The sequence below is a fragment of the Aquarana catesbeiana genome, linkage group LG02, assembly GCF_042186555.1.
Source record: "Aquarana catesbeiana isolate 2022-GZ linkage group LG02, ASM4218655v1, whole genome shotgun sequence".
Lineage (NCBI taxonomy): Eukaryota > Metazoa > Chordata > Amphibia > Anura > Ranidae > Aquarana > Aquarana catesbeiana.
Genome location: NC_133325.1, coordinates 112496210 through 112517170, shown reverse-complemented (window position 1 = coordinate 112517170; position 20961 = coordinate 112496210). Strand labels below are relative to the sequence as shown.

Genomic DNA, 20961 nt, shown 5'->3' with positions numbered 1-20961 from the left:
GAATGGTACTGGTCATCCTAAGTTTATCGGGAGAACAATACTCGAACTAAGCAGAACAGAGAAGGGGTTCTTTGTAGCTTAACTTCCTGATCTCTGCAAATCTCCTGGCAGGAGGTGATAGCCAATAAAGAGGCTGTTTTCATGGATCACTGTTACGTTAACTGGACCGAAAGTGAACCCATCTGTATGTAGCAAGGCGTTGAGAGCAAGTACTAGATTTCATTAAGTCTTGGCTTTCCCTGGAGCATAAAATGCAATACCCCATTAAGGAATAGGATGAGTGTGAGGTATTTACCCCAGAGACATTGGAGAAGACCTAAGCCTGGAATCCTGTGCAGAAACAGAATCCACTTGAAGCCTGGATGTGGAGACCACTTGTTGCCCAAAAGGGATACAGAACCTGGAGTCCTCCTGGAAGTTCTAAATCCTTGTCATGTAGTTTGATAAAATATTGAAAAGACTCCTCTCAGCTCTGGTCAACTCTACTTCTCAGAAGACTAAGGCTACAGATTCCGACTTTCCGTAATGTAGTACACCACTGTCACGTTTTCCAGCCTCATCAAGACTGAAGAACCTACTGCAAAGTGACAAAAAGCAAGCACAAAGCTGACTTAATACAGGGACAGGAGAGACCATGGTTCCAATAATCATCAGGCATGCAGGCACTGAAAGGTAAAGAAAGGAGCACCAGGCCAATTCAGCACCTTATCACTGGTCTGTTCTTTAGCAGCAGAAAAAGGCATACTTCTGAACCATAATAAGTTGGGTTCCTAATTACACAGGGACTGTGCAGGGGTCAGGTGACCCTGTTCTTTATTCACCAACCATCCAAACACCTGTATAACGTGATCTCCTGGGATTGGAATTATCGTTCCCAGTTGCTGGAGCAGGGAACTCTTTTCGCAGGATCTCAGACTAGAAGGATGAATGACCTTTCAAATATGGCCTGATGTGCTTGTCCTGAGGGCCCAAGCATTCAAGTTCCAGGCTGTAGCCATGTGGAAAGAAGAGCAGTCAAGCTGCCTTAAGACGTGTATGGATAGACATGTACAAGGAAGCATCCTTCCTTAGAGATTTTTGGTGACTTCTTGCATGATGTGTTGGCTTTCTAGTTTTTCCAGGATTCCCAGCCTGGACTGCAAAGCGAACCTATCTGGAGTGACAGCGAACCTAACTGCAGTCCCCTTTACCTCAACAGACATTTATCTTGAGGCAGGAAGCCAGGCTAACCACAATCACAGATCTTTGCTGCCAATTTAAGCTTCATCTTCAATGAGCAAAGCAGTGAATGAGCATTTCCTTTTCCTTGAAGGATATAACATCTCCTAAAAGTAAAGTCATCTAACTGGCCAATCCTGTAAGGGACACATCGACTAAAAGTCACCATGGAGAAATTGCAAAGCCGTCTTTTGGAGGCAATTGAAATACTTCCACTGCTTTTCTTCTATCTCAAGGCATCTCACCAGCCTTACAAAGGGAGTGATCAAAAACTGGGCAAAGGTCATCCTCATTCGCATCTTCTTCGGAAGAGCCAAGGGTTGATTTGCCTGGGGAGGCTCAGAAACTAGTTGACTGGTTCTGGAAGGAAAACTGGATGTTGCCAGAACAGATAATCCCTGCACAGGTTGAGTGGAAACAACTGCTTTAGAGCGTCTTGACTATGTGCCTAATGAAATGTGACAACCTTTTGGTCCTTGTAATATTATTAATCGACTACTTAAACAAAGCGATATTCTTAAAGTCAGTTCATCCACATCTTCCTCTTTGGAAGAGTCTGAAGAGGAATATTTTGCCTGGGAAGGCCATTAGATTGCTCATTGCCAGAATATAGAACTCCTTCACGGGGTGAGTGTAAACCACGTCCTTCAGAGTGTATAGATGACGTGTTTAATAAATGTGACAGCTTGTTAGGTGTTGTCATCTTTATCTCTGGCTGCTTGAACAAAGCAGAATTTATACAGGCATGTTCATCTGCATCTTCTCTTTGGAAGAGTCTGGAGCCAGTTGATTTGCCCACAGGTCAATAGACACAACACCATTATGCCCTGTACACATGGTCGGATTTTCCGATAGAAAATGTCAGATCGGAGCGTGTTGTCCGAAATTCCGGCCGTGTGTGGGCTCCATCGGACATTTTCCATCGGATTTTCCGACACACAAAGTTTGAGAGCAAGAGATAAAATTTTCCGACAACAAAATCCGTTGTCGGAAATTCCGATCGTGTGTACACAAATCCGACGGACAAAGTGCCACGCATGCTCAGAATAAATAAAGAGATGAAAGCTATTGGCCACTGCCCCGTTTATAGTCCCGACGTACGTGTTTTACGTCACCGCGTTTAGAACGATCGGATTTTCCGACAACTTTGTGTGACCGTGTGTATGCAAGACAAGTTTGAGCCAGCATCCGTCGGAAAAAATCCTAGGATTTTGTTGTCGGAATGTCCGAACAAAGTCCGACCGTGTGTACGGGGCATTAGAGTGTATTGAGCATGTGTTTAATCACTTCAGCCCTGGAAGGATTTGCCCCTTAATGACCAGGCCATTTTTAAAAAATTGTTTTTATTGGTATTGGCAGCGATCTGCGATTTTTAGCGGGACTGCAACATTGTGGCGTAAAAATCTGACCCAGAATTACACTTTTTGGGGACCAGTGACATTATTACATTGATCAGTGCTATAAAAATACACTTATCAATGTAAAAATGACACTGGCAGGGAAGGGTTTAACACTAGGGGGCGATCAGTTGGTTAAGTGTGTTCCCTCATTCCCTCAGAGTGTTCTAACTGTAGGGGGGCGGGCTTCCTGGAACAGTAGATCTCTGTCATGTCAATCGGCAGAATGGGGAATCGCCTTGTTTACATAGGCGGTTCCCCGTTCTCCCTCTCCTCACCGCGATCGCGGGTCGCCGGCAGACATCGAGTCCGCAGGCACGATCCCGTGGCGGATGCAGACCCGCTATCCTCCTTGCACAGGAGAGCCGACCTGCCACAGTATGTCTGCGTGAGGTGGTCGGCAAGTGGTTAAAGTGGTTGTAAAGGCAGAAGGTTTTTTTTATTTGAATGCATTCTATGCTTTAAGATAAAAAATCTCCTGTGTGTAGCAACCCCCCTCAGCCCCCTAACACTGTACTTACCTGAGCCCCATCTCTGTCCAGCGATGTGCACAAGTGCCTCGGGCATCCGGGACTATCCCTCCTGACTGGCTGAGACACAGCAGCGGCGCCATTGCCTCCCGCTGCTGTCAAAGTCAGTTAGCCAATCAGGAGAGAGAGGGGCAAGGCTGAACCACGGCTCTGTGTCTGAATGGACACACGGAGCTGCGGCTCGTGTGCCCCCACAGCAAGCTGCTTGCTATGGGAACACTCGACGGGAGGAAGGGGCCAAGAGCATCGAAGGAGGACTTGAAAAGAGGAGGATCTCGGCTTCTCTGTGCAAAACCACTGCACAGAGTAGGTAAGTGTAACATGTTTATTATTTTTAAAGAAAAAAAAAACGAGACTTTAGTATAACTTTAACCACTTGCCGACCGGGCCATAGCCGAAAGAAGGCTGCAGCCCGGTCGGCTAGTTCTGGGTGGACATCCATCCTGCTCTCGTGCGCCCCCTGGGGCGCGCACCCGAGAACTTCCGTGACCGCCGGGTCCAGAGGACCCGGCGCATCACGGATCACGGTAAACGGCCACTGATCGCGGCCGTTTACCATGTGATCGCTCCGTCAAATGACGGAGCGATCACATGTAAACAGACCGGCATCATGGCGCCGGTTCCTCCCTCCCCTCTGTGTACCGATCGGTACAGTGCGAGGGGAGAGGGGGGATGGATGGATGGCAGCACCGCTGTGGGCTGGATGTCTAGTGCCCACAGCGCTGCTCAGTGACAATTCACATCCAGTCACATCCATCCATCCCTCCATGCTCAGCCATCCCTGCAATATACTCTGCAATATACTCTGCAATATACTCTGCAATATACTCTGCAATATACCCAGCAATACTCTGCAATATACTCTGCAATATACCCAGCAATACTCTGCAATATACTCTGCAATATACCCTGCAATACTCTGCAATATACTCTGCAATATACCCTACAATACTCTTCAAAATACCCTGCAATATACCCTGCAATATACCCTGCAATACTCTGCAATATACCCTGCAATATACCCTGCAATATACCCTGCAATATACTCTGCAATATACTCTGCAATATACCCTGCAATATACCCAGCAATACTCTGCAAAATACTCTGTAATATACCCTGCAATATACCCTGCAATACTCTGCAATATACCCAGCAATATACCCTGCAATATACTCTGCAATATACCCTACAATATACTCTGCAATATACCCAGAAAATACTCTGCAATATACTCTGCAATATACCCTGCAATACTCTGCAATATACCCCACAATATCCCGCAATACTCTGCAATACCCTGCAATACTCTGCAATACCCTGCACTAACCTGCAATACCCCGCAATACTCTGCAATACTCTGCAATACCCCGCAATACTCCACAATACCCCGCAATACTCTGCAATACTCTGCAATACCCCGCAATACTCCACAATACCCCGCAACACTCTGCAATTTGTAACCAGTTCCCGCCCGCTGTCATATGACGTCCTTGACTTTGTGCGGGGATATCTAAATGATGCCTGCAGCTACAGGCATCATTCAGATATCAGCTTTTTCAGCCGGCGATTCCCTACACCATAAGAATGATCATAGTGGCTGTTCCACTGCTTGATCATTCTTATGGGAGGCGAGAGGGGATGCCCCCCCTTCCCGCCACCCTCCGGTGCTTCTACCGATTCACCGCTACGATCGAAGCCAGGATCGTTTTTTTTTTATCTCAGGCTTCCCAGCCTAGAGGTGAGATGTGGGGTCTTATTGACCCCATATCTCACTGTAAAGAGGACCTGTCATGCCATATTCCTATTACAAGGGATGTTTACATTCCTTGTAATAGGAATAAAAGTGATCAAAATTTTTTTTTTTGGGGAAAAAAGTGTCAAAGTAAAATAAATAAAGTAAAATGAACAATAAAAAAAAATTTTTTTAAATTTAAAGCGCCCCTGTCTGTGTGCTCGCATGCAGAAGCGAACGCATATGTAAGTCACGCCCACATATGAAAACGGTATTCAAACCACACATGTGAGGTATCACTGCGAACGTCGGAGTGAGAGCAATAATTTTGGCCCTAGACCTCCTCTGTAACTCAAAACATGTAACCAGTAAAAATTTTTAAAGCGTCACCTATGGAGATTTTTAAGTAGCGAAGTTTGGCACCATTCCACGAGCGTGTGCAATTTTGGGTGACATGTTAGGTATCTATTTACTCGGCGTAACTTCATCTTTCACATTATGCAAAAATATTGGGCTAACTTTACTGTTTTGTTTTTTTTTAAAGCACAAAACTGTTTAAAAAAAAAAAAAAAAACGCGTTCGAAAAATTGCTGCACAAATACCGTGCGAGAAAGTTGCAACAACCGCCATTGTATTCTCTAGGGTCTTTGCTAAAAAAAAATATATATATATAATGTTTTGGGGTTCTATGTAATTTTCTAGCAAATAAATGATGATTTTTACATGTAGGAGAGAAATATAAGAATTGGCCTTGGTGCTCCAGAACGCCTGGAGGTGCTCCCTGCATGTTGGGCCTCTGTGTATGTGGTCACGCTGTGTAAAAGTCTCACACATGTGGTATCGCCGTACTCAGGAGTAATAGCAGAATGTGTTTTGGGGTGTAATTTGTGGTATGCATATGTTGTGTGTGAGAAATAACCTTCTAATATGACAATTTTGTGAAAAAAAGAAAGAAAAAAAAATCTTGATTTTGCAAAGAATTGTGGGAAAAAATGACAATTTCAAAAAACTCACCATGCATCTTTTCAAATACCTTGGAATGTCTTCTTTCCAAAAAGGGGTCATTTGGGGGGTATTTGTACTTTTCTGGCATGTTAGGGTCTCAAGAAATTAGATAGGCCGTCAGTACTTCAGGTGTGATCAATTGTCAGATATTGGCACCATAGCTTTTGGACTCTCTAACATTCACAAAGACCAAATAATATACACCAAGTTGTACTTATTTTTTTACCAAAGATATGTAGCAGTATAAATTTTGGCCAAAATTTACGAAGAAAAATTACTAATTTGCTACATTTTATAACAGAAACAAAGAAAAATTCATTTTTTTACCAAATTTTCAGTCTTTTTTCTTTTATAGCACAAAAAATAAAAAACCCAACGGTGATTAAATACCACCAAAAGAAAGCTCTATTTGTGTGAAAAAAAGGACAATTTCATATGGGTACAGTGTTGCATGACTGAGTAATTGTCATTCAAAATGTGAGAGCACCGAAAGCTGAAAATTGGTCTTGTTAGGAAGGGGGTTTAAGTGCCCAGTGGTCAAGCGGTTAATTAATGTGATAACCTGTTAGGTGTCGTGTGTAGCCACAGACCGGTCAGGGTGCCCATGCTGACTCGTGTCTGCAGCCAAAATTGTCTACAATGGAAACAGGAGCATCAGAACTGGACCATGGAAGAAGGTGCCCTGGTTTGATGGACTCTGGAATGGTTTAAGGAACACAAGAATGAGCTTGAGGCGTTGATTTGGCCTCTATATTCTCTAGCTCTTAGTCCAATCGAGTATTTGTGGGATGTGCTGCTAAAACAAGTTCAACCTATGGAGGCCCCACCTTGCAAATTACAGCACTTAAAGGATCTTCTTTTTAAAATAAAAAATAATTGTTTACTGCAACATTCACCTCTTCTCCAGTGTTGCCTTTATCAGTATCAGGCTCACCATTGTCTTGTCCCTGGTCCTCTTCTGAGTCAAATGATGTCTAACTTCAACTAACTCACTTCCTGTGAATCCAGGCCATCATGCCAGCCTGTGCCCACAGTACAGGCTCCGAATGGCTCTCACGTTTCACTATTTGAACAATTTTATATGAAGCAGTAAGGACCCTCAACAACCGAAGCTGAACTAGAAGAAAAAGAACCTGTGACACCTCAACAACAGATTCACTGGCTGGATCACCAGGTGAAAATAACAGAAAGCCTAAAAAGGAAAACAAATGCATCCATTACATCTAAGAATCGGTAAGCTGTAATTTAATACAAGTTTGCTTTTGAGGTTAATACCAGTGTAACACATACTCACCTCCTGCTGCAGCCACTCACTTACCACGTTGCAGTCTGATCACAAGGGAAGGGAAGACTGAGGAAATGCTTCCCCCACCTGCAGAAGACTGATGACAGCACCTCAGTCTAGGCAAAGTCAGTTGCCTAAAGTTTTTCTATTAGTGCAGTGTAGCTGATACTTTAATGTCTGTTTAACTTTTTTCATTTGGTGGCAAAGCAAATCTTTTTCTGAGTGCCTCACTTTATTGAGACTAATCATCAGAAATTAGGGTGAGAAGAGGTGCTGTGAAAACGCTAGGATACAGATTCGCACCAACAGTAAATAATCAATATCGAGCAGTCCTGATTCATGTAGGATCAGACAATGGATTTCTCTGCAGAAACCTTTTTGGCGGGGGGTCATTAAGGTGTAAAGGATACTGGCAAGTTGGATATTTTGGGGGGAACGCTATTCCCCTGAGATAAGCACATCAACCAGCAGTTCACATCATTATTCGGCAGAAGATCCTGTTTTCCAGTTTGTGCAGATATGGACTTCTCACAAACCTATCCTCAAATCAATACGAATCAGCGGGAGGTGTAACTAGCTTTTCCATCGTGCTGTCACATCTCCCAGCAAACAGGTGATTAGAGCCAAAATGTTCACATGGCTCCAAATTAAACAGAAAACACATCATTATATGTGAACTGCAGAACGCAGTATGAAGCCGCCACTGGAAAAGGCTTTCTCTTTAGCAAGATATAATATCAAATTAAAGGGGTTGTAAACCCTCGCGGTTTTTCACCTCAATGCATTCTATGTATTGAGATAAAAAACCTCTTGTAGTGCACCAGCCCCCCCAGAGCCCCCCTTTTACTTACCTGAGCCCGATCGTTCCTGTGCCGGGGATGAGCACACCGGCTCCAGTCGGTGTCTCGGGTCCTGATTGGATAGGTTAATAGCAGGTGCCCCGAGGGAGAGCGCTTCTCCGGCGGGCACTCGAGAAGAGGAGAAGCCAGGAGCGCTGCTGAGGGACCCCAGAAGAGGAGGATCGGGGCCACTGCAAAATCAATTGCACAGCAGAGGTAAGTATGACATGTTTGTTTGTTTTTTTTAAACCGAACATTTACATATCCTTTAAAGTGAAATGCCAGCTTTTTATCCACCCTGCAATGGCAAGGGGTGCTTTTGTCGCTGAGGGGGGGGGGGTGGATTTATTGCTACTGGGGTGGTCTGTTGTTGCTGGTGGAGGATCTATTGTGCTGGTGAGGGGTCTTATGTTGCTAGGGGTATCAATTGTTGCTATAAGGGATCTAATGTTGTGGGATGGGTCTATTGCTGAGGGAGGGGTCTATGACTGCTGCCTGCTGGAGGTATTATTGATACTGACTACTGGAAGAGTTATTATAGCTGGTGAAGGGTCTATTTTTGCTGGGGGGGGGTGTTTTGCTGCAGGAGGTATTGTTTTTTTTGGGGGGGGGTCTATTGTTGGTGGGGGGGTCCGTTTTTGCTAGTAGGAATCTACTGTTGTGGGGGGGGGTTCTATTGTTCCTTAGAAGGTAAATTGTTGTGGGTGGATCTATTGTTGGGGGGGTCTATTGTTGCTGGGAAGATCTATTTTTTGCGGGGGGGTCTATTGTTGCTAGGATAAACCTATTGTTGTTGGGGGGTGTATTGGTGTGGAGGGTCTGCTGTTGCTGGGGATCTATTGTTGCTGGGGGGGGGGGGCTCTATTGTTGCGGTGGGTCTGTTTCTGGCTGCAGGGGATCTATTGTTGATGGCTGCATGGGGATCAGTTTTACTGCTTTTCTTGTTATCATTAACAAATTCCATACAAATTACTTAGCACCACAAAGTTATACTTTGTTCTGTATTCTCTAAAAGGGTAAGTACTGGGAAATGGGTAGGGGCGGAGCCAAGGGTAATCATAGATGGGAATCAGAGACGAGGGTTACCTGCATCTATACTCTGGGAAAAACAGCCCTGTGTATACATGTATTTACTTCAGATACTATACTATATAACTCATTTAACCTTTCTTTGTATGTATAAATTGTAAAATCCAGCAACATGCAATAAATGGACTATGATGTGTACATCTGGTGATGTATTGCCATGTATTTTAATTCCTGCATATGGCGGGCCCTCCAAACCTGAAGTGCCCCAGGTCTAAATCCGGCCCTGCAAATGTATATAGGCATAGGACACACACCCCGACACACACCCTGCCACGCCCCCCTTAAAGGAGAATTGTACAAAAAAAGATTGGTTAAGCCCACAAGTTCCCCAGGTCTAAATCCAGCCCTGCAAATGGCCAGAATTCTTAGTTTTTAAAACTGTCTGTGAATCAAAACCGAGTCTGTTCAGTCATCACTAGTTAGCGTCAGTCTAAGATTCAGTATAGTATTACAAATAAGAAGGTGTGACAGTTCATTTTATTTTTGTACACCAAGAACCACCTAAGGATCCTTTCACATGGGGAGATTCCATTCTGATCACCAGTGGATTAGCTCACAGATCCCCTGCTGATCTGGGGGTAGACTGATGTAAATGGGCACAAGTCCATTTACACCCACCTGTCCATAGGTATGAATAGGGCCTTCTGATAAGGTCGGCCAGAATGGCCACGTGAAAGGGGTCTTATGTGAATTCTCAGTGCTGTCATCCAACTTACTGACTGACTAACTACATTTCCAGGTTTATGGATTAAAGGTAGATAAGGTAAAATGATGACAATATTAGATCTTCTCTTTCTTCTTTTATCATTATTATTATATACCATATTTACATATGCATCCCAACTTTCTAAGATGGGAACGAGGAACACCTATTAGCAAAAGTATGTAAGCACAGGACACACCCCCTGCCACTCCACCCTAAAGGAGAATTATACAAAAAATTATTGGTTAATCCCACAGGTGCTTTTTTTTACCACTACTATACTATTCCTTTATACTGTCTTTGGGGATTTACCAATGGCGTTCCTGGGGGGGGCAGAGGGGGCCCTGACCCCCCAACATTATGCTGTGCCCCACCATGTGCCCCCCCATTAAAAAAAATATTTATTTTTTTTTACAAAAAGGCAATGTCTTTTTGTTTGCATTCGTAGCGGATGCGCCGCATCTTACTCGGGTCGCCGCTGGAGTAACACAGTCTCTATTGAGGGGGAGAGCGTCTCCAGTCAGCTCCTGCAGGTGATTCCTCCCCCGTCCCTCTGCTCGCTGACACTGCATAATGCGAGTGCTCACACAACCACGGCCTCCCGATCTGCTCCTTCCCCTGCATCCTCATTGGCAGGGAGAAGAGCGAGTTGCAGGAAGGACTCCACCAGGACTCTCAGTTACTGAAAAAACAGACTGATTTCTCCCGTCCTTAGGACAGGAGAACCAGCTTGTAAATTCCAAGAGATGCCAGACCAGCGCTGTCAATAGCAGGGGCAGGACAGCAAGAGGAGGCTGGGGAACCCCACAGTGGCAGAACACCAGGGCCCGGTGGCAAGACAACCTATGCAACCCTGATAGTTCTCCCACCGCTTTGGACCCTTATATTTTCTTGGTATGCTGGTGGCATATATCTCTTGTTTTCTGCCACCCTGGGGGGCCCCAATACAGTAGGGAGGGAGCTCACTGCAGAACATGTGAAAGGGCCGTTGTGGGATCGTAGTAAAGGGCCCCAGGACATCGTTGGCCGAAAATCACGAAACGCTTGTGTGATGCTGTTATATCTTAATGGCACCCCATAAATCGCGCTGCGTTCGCAGCAAATCGCAATGTGTGGTGCTGTCGCTCAAAAGAAGTGACAGCGAAGTAATAGAATCGCACAAGCTTCCCGCGATTTTGAATCGCAGGCAGAACCGCAGCAATTCCATTCGCAATACAGAGCCTTAGCCTTCTGAACACAGGAAACTATCAGCAGCTCTGGTTAGCCGTGTATATGTAGCCTTATTCTGCAGTGCCTTACAAAGTACATCATCTCAAAGAACACAGTTATCCCTGTTCCATGGAGTGGAGAGTCTCTTTCCCCTACCACATACATATAGTGAACATGTAATCTCTATACATATATTGTATCTGTGGGTTCCAATCCCAGGATATCAGTGCTGCAAGGAAATTCTGCTAACCACCAAAACTCCGTTTCAGGAACAGTTCTGCACTTACCTTCAATTGGATTACTCAGAGTTGGAAGAGTCTTATCTGAGACGTAGAAAGATCTGTTTTCATTTGCCAGCAACCATACAAGAAACATTCCATGGCGATCCAATCCTGCGCGTTTTCTCTATGCAAGACAAGACCTTGATAATAGTCAGAGAAGACGGTCATATCTCCTTCTGCTCCACACAGCTCAAGCTGAAACGGGACAAATTTATTTTTGTAAGTTCTGTCACTTGGCTTTATTTTTGGTAAATATAGTGAAACATGGTGGAATGTCTAAAATCAGAATACAAATGTTTTATACCCCAGAACATAAAATATAAACGTACAGTATCTTTATTATAAAATTAGCTTAAAGTGACACTAAACAATATCCTTATTCTTCAAAACAATCTATACACATCCACTACCTAAAGCGGTAATAAACCGTCATTCCCGCACATGCACATGAGAGTCATGAAGCACACTGAAGGAATGGCACAAGTATGCCGTTCCTTCAGAAAGCATGCACTGGTGATGTCACTGGCTGTCAAAAGAGCGAATATCTCCTAAACGGTGCATGTTTAAAGGGCAAGTTCACCTTTACAGAAAAATCTGTAACCCCCGCCCCAGTCCCACTGACCCGTTCTCCTGTTCTGGGCCCTACTATAGCCGCGTCACAGGTCCGGGGCTTAGAAATCCTTGCAGCTTCATCTCCAAAACGTACCCGTCAGGAGGGATGTTTAAGAGCATTCTAATTGGTCATCGCCGACCAATTAGAACCCGCGTAGCCCGTTCTGTCAACGTGGAAGAAGATGCATGAATGCCGAGGGAATTTCTAAGCCCTGGACCCATGACACGCCTATAGGAGGGCTCAGAATGGGGGATTGCTGCACTGGAAGTACGCGGGACTGGGGGTGGGGTGAGGAGGGCGTCCTGTGTAAGTTCACCTTACCGATTTTTCTGTAAATGTGAACTTACACTTTAAGAGATATTTTAAATACAGGTAAGCTTTATTATAAGCTTACCTGTAGGCATAGGTGTGCGCAGCCTATTGCATTAGGGTGTGCACCCCCAAGCTCAAACACACATGCCTTTCTCTGAAGCCTCGGCTGCACTGGACAATGAATGGATGGGAAGTGCTCTGTGCAGAGCAGCTTCCTGTTAATTCACAAACTAAAGCATAGTAAACACTTACTTAGTAAGTAAAACTATGCTTCAGCTATGACTGGACACAGTGAGCAAGTGTGTTCACTATGTTCATTTAGAAAAGGAAGGGGATGGTAAATGACATATTGACTAGCCTCTTCCCCCGCTCTCCATCCTGAAACATCCTCACAGCAGCCGGGGGGGGGGGGGGGGGGGAGGAGAGGAGGGAAGCCAGCAGCACTGTGAGGCGCGACACGAGGGGGCAACATAGGGGGAAGCCTGGGCAGTAGGGGAAATCGGCACCACACACGCACCACACACAGTGATTAGGGTGTGCCTGGGCACACCTGGCGCACTCTGCTCACGCCTATGCCTGTAGGCAAAAATCACAAAGTGGACCTAACCACTCCTCCCAACTTTTTGAGATGGGAATGAGGGACACCTATTAGCAAAAAGATGTAGCCATAGGACACGCCCCCTGCCATGCCCCTTAAAGGGGAATTAATCCCCAAAAAATTATTTAGTTAAACCCACAAGTGTTTTTTTTTTTTTTTACCTCTACTAATCCTTTATATTGGCTTTTGAAATTTACAAATGCAGCAATTTAGAAATTGAATGAAAGGTTTAGCACAGGGAAACACATTTTGATAGATAAATAGTGCATTTTATATACATCTATATAGATCAGATCAAAATGAGGGACAATGAGGAGGAATGAGGGACAGAGGGACATTGTTCCAAATCAGGGACAGTCCCTCGAAATCCGGACAGTTGGGAGCTATGGACTTAACTACCACTTTCATAGCCCTGTACTCTGTTTTCAAATAAAGCTGTGGAGAATGAACGTAGCCACCCTCTAACAGGAAGTCAGATCAAAAACCAAGGAATTTGGAGATTTAAGGATGCTGGCAGCACTTTTTTAAAGTTAAGCATACATACTTGATCGGCATTTTAGTTTAGTGTCATTTTAAACATAAAGCTATACTGTAAGACCTCTTGATATTATAGACATTTTCTGCCTGCCTAACATGTAATTGCCTTGAGTTATTACCTATATAGAATGCTGCAATGAGTATGCAACATTGAAAGAGTTACATGTTACATACTGCTTTTTTACTTAGCAAACCTCTGTTTTTTAAGGCTAAAGTTTAGTTACATTTTATTTATTTATTTACAGCACCAGAACATAACTTACCTGTAATGAAGTGTGTGTCATGTTCAGATGGCTGCTACATAGTGTAGAAATCTTCTTTCCACTGCCGCCAGGTCTTCCTCACAGTGCTGATCTTTTGGCGATGTGGGGTTTAACATCAACTGCTGTGCGTGTGAAAGAGTAATGCCACCCCCCCCTCCCCTTCTGTCCTCTACCTCTATTAATAAAACTCATATTATTCTATCCCCTTCCTCTATTCATAGAACTGGTAGTATTTTTTTACCAGAATGCAGTGTTCTGTGAATAGGGGGGGGGGGTGCAATTGAATGACAGGATTTACCTCCTCCAACCACAGAACACTTTGCATTCTGGGAAAAAATACTACCAGTTCTATGAATAGAGGAAGTGGGTGGAAGGGACAGGTAAGTTGCACAACTTGCGCACACTGGCTGCGGTTAACCCCGGTATGGGTATACCATGTTAAGCTTCTTGGAAGATTACACATTGCATTTAGCATTTCTATGAGGATCTGGGTGAATTTGATATTAAAGCATCAAAGTATTTTTGATACACAGTTATTAAAGTAGAACTTCACCCTAAAAAGGAAGTTCCACTTTAACACCTCCTTTCCCACTTTTGGAAGTTTTTTTTTTGTGTGTGCGAGGAACGGGTACCTAGTTATAGCAGGTACTTGCTCCCACTTTCACTCCAACCACCTAGCCGATTGAAGCGGAAGTTCTCTTCCCACACTTCCCTGTCCACAACCTCCTGGGACTGGTCACAGGCTGCTGGACCATACATACAGCACAGTGCAGCTTGCGTATGTGCAGTGGGAAGCCAGCTGATAAGCTGCAAGGAGTCACACCTGGCTTACCTTAGTAAATATGCCGGGGACCCAAAGACTGGCGAAGAACCAGCCCAGGTGAGGACAACACTGGGATCCCTGGACAGGTAAGTGTCCAGTATTTGTAGCTGCTGACTCTTCACTTTTTTTTAGAACTGAAGATACTCTTTAACACAAAAGTGCCTTTTCCTTTTAAAACAGTATTGTCACACAGCTCCATCTTATATTGCAGGAGAAAAGTGTGAAAAAGTTGGCTAAGTGGGTGACAGACTTCACCATCATGGTGCAGTATAATAAATTAGTCCTGGCAACAGGGTATGTATTCATCTGTGTTTATGTTGTATGTTAAAACTGAACTCCAGGTAGATATAAAAACACCATTTAATGCAGATATTTTATTTTACATAAAATTAGCTTGTGGGTGGGGCATAACATGCCCAATTGGGGAGTCTAGATGTAGTGAACGCTAATGCCTGAACTTAATGATGAGGACGTCAGTCACACTGGTACAGCGTTAAAGTGGCACCCCTTTTTAGAAGCGACTCTACTCCCTATGTTTACTTAACTCTTTAGACTCCAACACAGCACAGTCACTCCTATGCTCCACATCTCCACAAAGATTCTCAATTCATTGATGCAGCATTTCTGGGTTGGTTCTGGTAAGCTTGCACCCAACCCCACCAGCTCCCAATCCATTCACCCCACTCCCAGTGACTTTGGCCTGCTATATTCTTGGACACCAAGAAACTATTCTTACTTGACATACAAGCGTCTGTTAAAGTGGATGTAAACCCAATGTCATCCTTTCTAAACTACAGCCATAGGGGTTATCTATAAGGATATACATGCCTCCTGCATGTATCTTCACCTGTCAAATGTCTCCCCTCTGTCTGTTATTAGACCCGAAAAACTGCAGATTCTGTGGGTGGGTCTGTTGTCTGGAGCTCGGTGGGTGGAGTCGTGATGTCAGTAGACTCCCCGCCCACCTCTACACTCCCCTTGTCAATATGCATTTTCTCCTGTGTATTTCTTACACTGAACTTCTGCTATGATCTCTAACATCCAGTGAAAAGACAGGAAAGTAACCACATGACTTCAGCATGCCCAATTATGCTGAGGTGTGGAACATCCAATCCTGGCAGAGCAGCAGAAGAAAGGAGTGGGGGTGGGAATTAAAAAATAATGCATGTCTTAGGCTAGTGCACGAGATATGTAAATCACCTGTCACTCACAGCAAGGGGGAGGATTTGATAAAGTTTTTCTCTGTTTGTCAAGATTTATCTCACTGAACAGTAAAAGAGGATTGCTCAGAGATGGATTAACTCTTTGTGGCAAGACTGGGCTCAAATGATAAAAAATCTTATACTCTACATCAGGGATATGCAATTAGCAGACCTCCAGCTGTTGGAAAACTACAAGTCCCATCATGCCTCTGCCTCTGGGTGTCATGCTTGTGGCTGTCAGAGTCTTCCTATGCCTCATGGGACTTGTAGTTCTGCAACAGCTGGAGGTCCGCTAATTGCTTATCCCTGCTCTACATTATGACATAAAAAAAAAAAAACATTTGGGTTTACATCCACTTTAAGCCCCGAGCCCTCAGTCCTTGATCTCACTGGGACATACAGACCGGGTCCCTAGGGTGCCCCGTGCTGCGATATCAGACCCAGTATGTGGGGTACCAAAGCTCATAACCTCCTTTACTACCAGGGTATCCCGTGTTCTGTGCATGTCCATGCACTGTGTTTATGGCCTTTTGTCAGTTGCATTTTGTGAGTACCCAGTTTTATACAAAAATTTCTTATTATTAATTGGCAATGCACTAGGTGTGCGCGCCTTCCATTTCTGTTTTTCTTGTAGTACCAGGCCACCCGTCACCTGGGCCATGTCATCCACTTCCTTTCTGGCTGGTTCCTTGTGCAACTAGTGCTGCTTCAGTTGTCATTAGCAACGGTTCTGCAGCTTCCCCTAGATAGCTTCCCACCTAATATATATGGATACAACTCCTTCCTCCACTCCTCTCATTCCCTGTTTTAATCCCTAGTCCTTTTATATGCCATGCATGCACCCCTTTAGTGACTTCAGACCAGGCCGATTGACTTAATAATAAGGTTTTTTTTACTGAAGTAATTAAATGTAACAAATAAACAGTTCTCAGAAACATCTTCCGTACACATTCCTGTACAAAGTCCTCTAAGTGCCCTTTTAGTGTCCCTAGTGCTCCCTTGTGCCCCAAGAGGTGGTCATTCCTTAACAGGTGAGAAAGTCCAATAGTCCATTTAGCAGCAAAGTCCATATCCCTTGAAACCCCAACTGGGCTCCCACAAACGATGGTAAAAGTTGCAACGTTGCATCCTCAGCAGCACTCTCCTTCTCTTCCCATGCAGAGAGCAACCAAAACCCCCTTTTTTCCTATATAGCGTTTCCCTTTTAAAAGCTTTGTCCGTTAGAGGGCGGTACTCTTCAGAAAAGCCGGGGAAAACCTGACTAGCAGAGTTAACCCTGGCCTACCAAAGAGCATCATTCCTCCTGGGCAGCATTAACTAAGCAGTGCAACTTACCCTGTGTAAAACACCCTTAAAAAAGGAAATTATTACTGTATTTATCGGTGTATAACAAGCACAGGAGTATAACATGCACCCCAATTTTAGGAGGGAAGTTTAAGGAAAAAAACGTACATTTTAAATAAAGAACATTAAAGCAAAATTAGGGTCACAGCTCAGCAATGCACCCTGCTCAGTGCCCATCTGCAGCCTCACCTTTCCCATCATTGCAGCCTCGCCAGTGTTGGATGATCCCTGCTGTCTCCGGGGGAAGAGGAGGAGCTGATTTACACAGAGCCGCAATCTCCTGTGTATCAGGCGCTCTGTCACTCACAGCCAAGCCTCCTGGCCCTGCTCATATGATAGACAGAACAGTGGCCCAATGCGGGGCCATGAGGCGTGGCTGTGAGTGACGGAGCGCCGTGTACACAGGAGATCGCATCTCTATGTAATTCAGCTCGCTCCTCTTCCCTCAGAGACAGCAAGGATATGACATGCACCCATTATTTTCCCCTGATTTTAAGGGGAAAAAAGTGCATGTTATACGCCAATAAATACGGTACTAATAACTTTTTCCGTGCAAGCAATATGCTTGGTAAAACTTTTTTTAAAGGGAAAGCATAGTGAATTTACAAAAGTATGTGTTTCCCAATATATGGATTCAAAAATGCTTTCTTTTATTATCCTGTATATCAGAAAGTGCATTCATCATCCCTTCTGAATAGCTGCTGTATGTATTGATAACCCCTTTTTTTTATATTAATGTTCCTGTTTGTGTTACTGTCAATGACCGTTTCTTTGCCCAAGCAGTTATAAATTTGTTAACAATTGCCTTCCGAAACAATGGAAATATTTGTGTGAACTGTGAAATATTTTATTTTTGTATGCAGAGATCGGGAGATCCAGCTGTATGAACTGTCCAACCTGGAGCCATACTGCCAAATCACTGGACTTGAAACTCTGCCCTTGAAAATAGATTACTGGTAAAGATTATGAATATTACTGTAAAAAAAAAAAAAAAAAAACTGTTTATCTGCAATGACTACATTTTTAAATGTAAACACATTCACACCTCACCTTGTTTCTTGCCACCACCCGCTCCTTGCTTCTTTGTACAATGAAGATGCAGTGTGGTGATATAGGATCTGCATGGGTGGGGCTTATTGCTGTAGGGGACGGATGTTCTCTTTCTGGCAGCAGAAAGGAGCAAATTTTTCCTAAATATTACGCGGGTTATATTTGTATTAATACTGTGCTGATATAACAGCAAATTATTGCAAAACTAATGATAGGTTTACTCCATTAAACCTTGTTTGTAAGCAGTGACCAGTCGAATGTCCGTCAGCATGTGGCTGCCCCCACTCGGCAGAAGTCGATCATTTGATTATCTTCTGTCACAAGGACATGCTGGAAAAAATTTTCTCAAGCAGCGGCTGCTGCAGTAGATCATTCCATCCATCTCGTTTTTGTGGATGGAGGAATCTGTTTGTTTATGTATGTATGGCCAGTTTAAGACTTGTCTGGGGAGTAAGAGTGATCAGATATTAAAAAAAATAAAATAAAAACGTATTTACTTTCTTTTGTTTCCCTCCAAAAAGTGAATGCCTGAGGATCCTTCGTGTTTCATTTGGATTGTGTAAAAAAATGAGGGATTATCTTGTCCACGTCTCATTTTATACTTCTTTTACCCACCTCTTTGCTGCTTTCTTTTTTTTTGGTCTCTTTCCCCTTGGCTACTGAGATGCCAATGATGCTCTAGCTCTTTTCTCACATGTGTGCCAGTTCCAACTTTGAGATTGTAAGAAGTATTAGGCTGGGTTCACACTGGTCCGACAAACGCTCCGACATTGGGAGCTCATGTCGCATGACGTGTGAAATTTAATGTTTCCCTATGGGAGCCGTCCTAACTGGTCCGACACAAGTCGTTCCGACTTTAGAAATGCTCCCTGTACTACTTTGGTCCGACTTTGATCCTACTTCAGCCTATTGACTATCATTGAAGTCGGATCAAAGTCGGATTGCCGTCTTGCATGATCCGACTTCGGCACGTGACTTGTGCTCAGATGTTCTTGAGGGGGAACTCCGCGCCAAATTTTAAATAAAAAACCGGCATGGGTTCCCCCTCCAAGAGCATACCAGGCCCTTGGGTCTGGTATGGACCTTGAGGGGAACCCCCTACGCCGATAAAAACGGCGTGGGGGTCCCCCCCAATCCATACCAGACCCTTATCCGAGCACGCAGCCCGGCCGGACAGGAATGGGGGTGGGGACGAGCGAGCGCCCCCCCCTCCTGAACCGTACCAGGCCGCATGCCCTCAACATGGGGGGTTGGTGCCTTGGGGGAGGGGGCGCGCTGCGGCCCCCCACCCCAAAGCACCTTGTCCCCATGTTGATGAGGACAAGGGCCTCTTCCCGACAACCCTGGCCGTTGGTTGTCGGGGTCTGCGGGCGGAGGGCTTATCGGAATCCAGGAGCCCCCTTTAATAAGGGGGCCCCCAGATCCCGGCCCCCCACCCTATGTGAATGAGTATGGGGTACATGGTACCCCTACCCATTCACCTAGGGAAGTGTCAATAAAAAAAACCACAGTACACAGGTTTCAAAATTAATTTATTGGGCAGCTCCGGTATCTTCTTCCGACTTCTCCCGGTGTTCCGCCTCTTCTCCCGGGCCCCGCCGCTATCTTCTTCCAGCTCTATTGCCAGCGAGGGGCCCGGTCTGCTGCCGCTGTCTTGTCGCCGCTGTCTCGCCGCTTCTTCTCTTCATCTCTTCATCTCTTCATCTCTTCTTCCGATGTTGACACGACGCTCTCCCCGGCTGGAATGCTCTCTGTGCGCTCTGCTCTGACTTATATAGGCGGTGACCCCGCCCCCTTATGCCGTCACAGTCCCTGGGCATGCTGGGACTGTGACGGCATAAGGGGGCGGGGTCACCGCCTATATAAAAGTCAGAGCAGAGCGCACAGAGAGCATTCCAGCCGGGGAGAGCGTCGTGTCAACATCGGAAGAAGAGATGAAGAGAAGAAGCGGCGAGACAGCGGCGACAAGACAGCGGCAGCAGACCGGGCCCCTCGCTGGCAATAGAGCTGGAAGAAGATAGCGGCGGGGCCCGGGAGAAGAGGCGGAACACCGGGAGAAGTCGGAAGAAGATACCGGAGCTGCCCAATAAATTAATTTTGAAACCTGTGTACTGTGGTTTTTTTTATTGACACTTCCCTAGGTGAATGGGTAGGGGTACCATGTACCCCATACTCATTCACATAGGGTGGGGGGCCGGGATCTGGGGGCCCCCTTATTAAAGGGGGCTCCTGGATTCCGATAAGCCCTCCGCCCGCAGACCCCGACAACCAACGGCCAGGGTTGTCGGGAAGAGGCCCTTGTCCTCATCAACATGGGGACAAGGTGCTTTGGGGTGGGGGGCCGCAGCGCGCCCCCTCCCCCAAGGCACCAACCCCCCATGTTGAGGGCATGCGGCCTGGTACGGTTCAGGAGGGGGGGGGCGCTCGCTCGTCCCCACCCCCATTCCTGTCCGGCCGGGCTGCGTGCTTGGATAAGGGTCTGGTATGGATTGGGGGGGACCCCCACGCCGTTTTTATCGGCGTAGGGGGTTCCCCTCAAGGTCCATACCAGACCCGAGGGCCTGGTATGCTCCTGGAGGGGGAACCCATGCCGGTTTTTTATTTAAAATTTGGCGCGGAGTTCCCCCTAAAGATTCATACCAAACACAGTGCCGGGCATTGGCGGGGATCCAAGTCGGATCCCCGTTCATTGAAAATCGGACACATGCCGGCTTCATGTCGCAGGGCAAAGTCGGATCCAAAGTAGGATGGCTGTCGTGTCGCACCAGTGTGAACCCAGCCTTAGAGCTTGTTCACACCAGGTGCATTGGACTGCACTGGATAGCCCCAACATAAAAACAAAGCAATCTGCCTTGTTTTACAATTAAGTCAATGAACATCACTGCACTGCGGTGGTGTGCATGGGGAAAAAAAAAAGTACAGCGTGCTGT

The 20961-nt window shown here is 45.4% G+C and overlaps 1 protein-coding gene across 2 annotated transcripts in view; it reads left to right on the top strand.

Moving 5' to 3' along the window:
* The window catches only part of LOC141127143 (cilia- and flagella-associated protein 337-like), a 238643-nt gene that overhangs the window by 52712 nt on the left and 164970 nt on the right, over nucleotides 1–20961 (top strand). For both annotated transcript variants that reach the window (XM_073613357.1, XM_073613358.1), the window contains exons 6-8: nucleotides 11278–11508; nucleotides 14647–14729; nucleotides 17845–17937. In XM_073613357.1, coding sequence (XP_073469458.1) covers nucleotides 11278–11508; nucleotides 14647–14729; nucleotides 17845–17937 — 407 coding nt within the window. The remainder of the gene's footprint in view (nucleotides 1–11277; nucleotides 11509–14646; nucleotides 14730–17844; nucleotides 17938–20961) is intronic.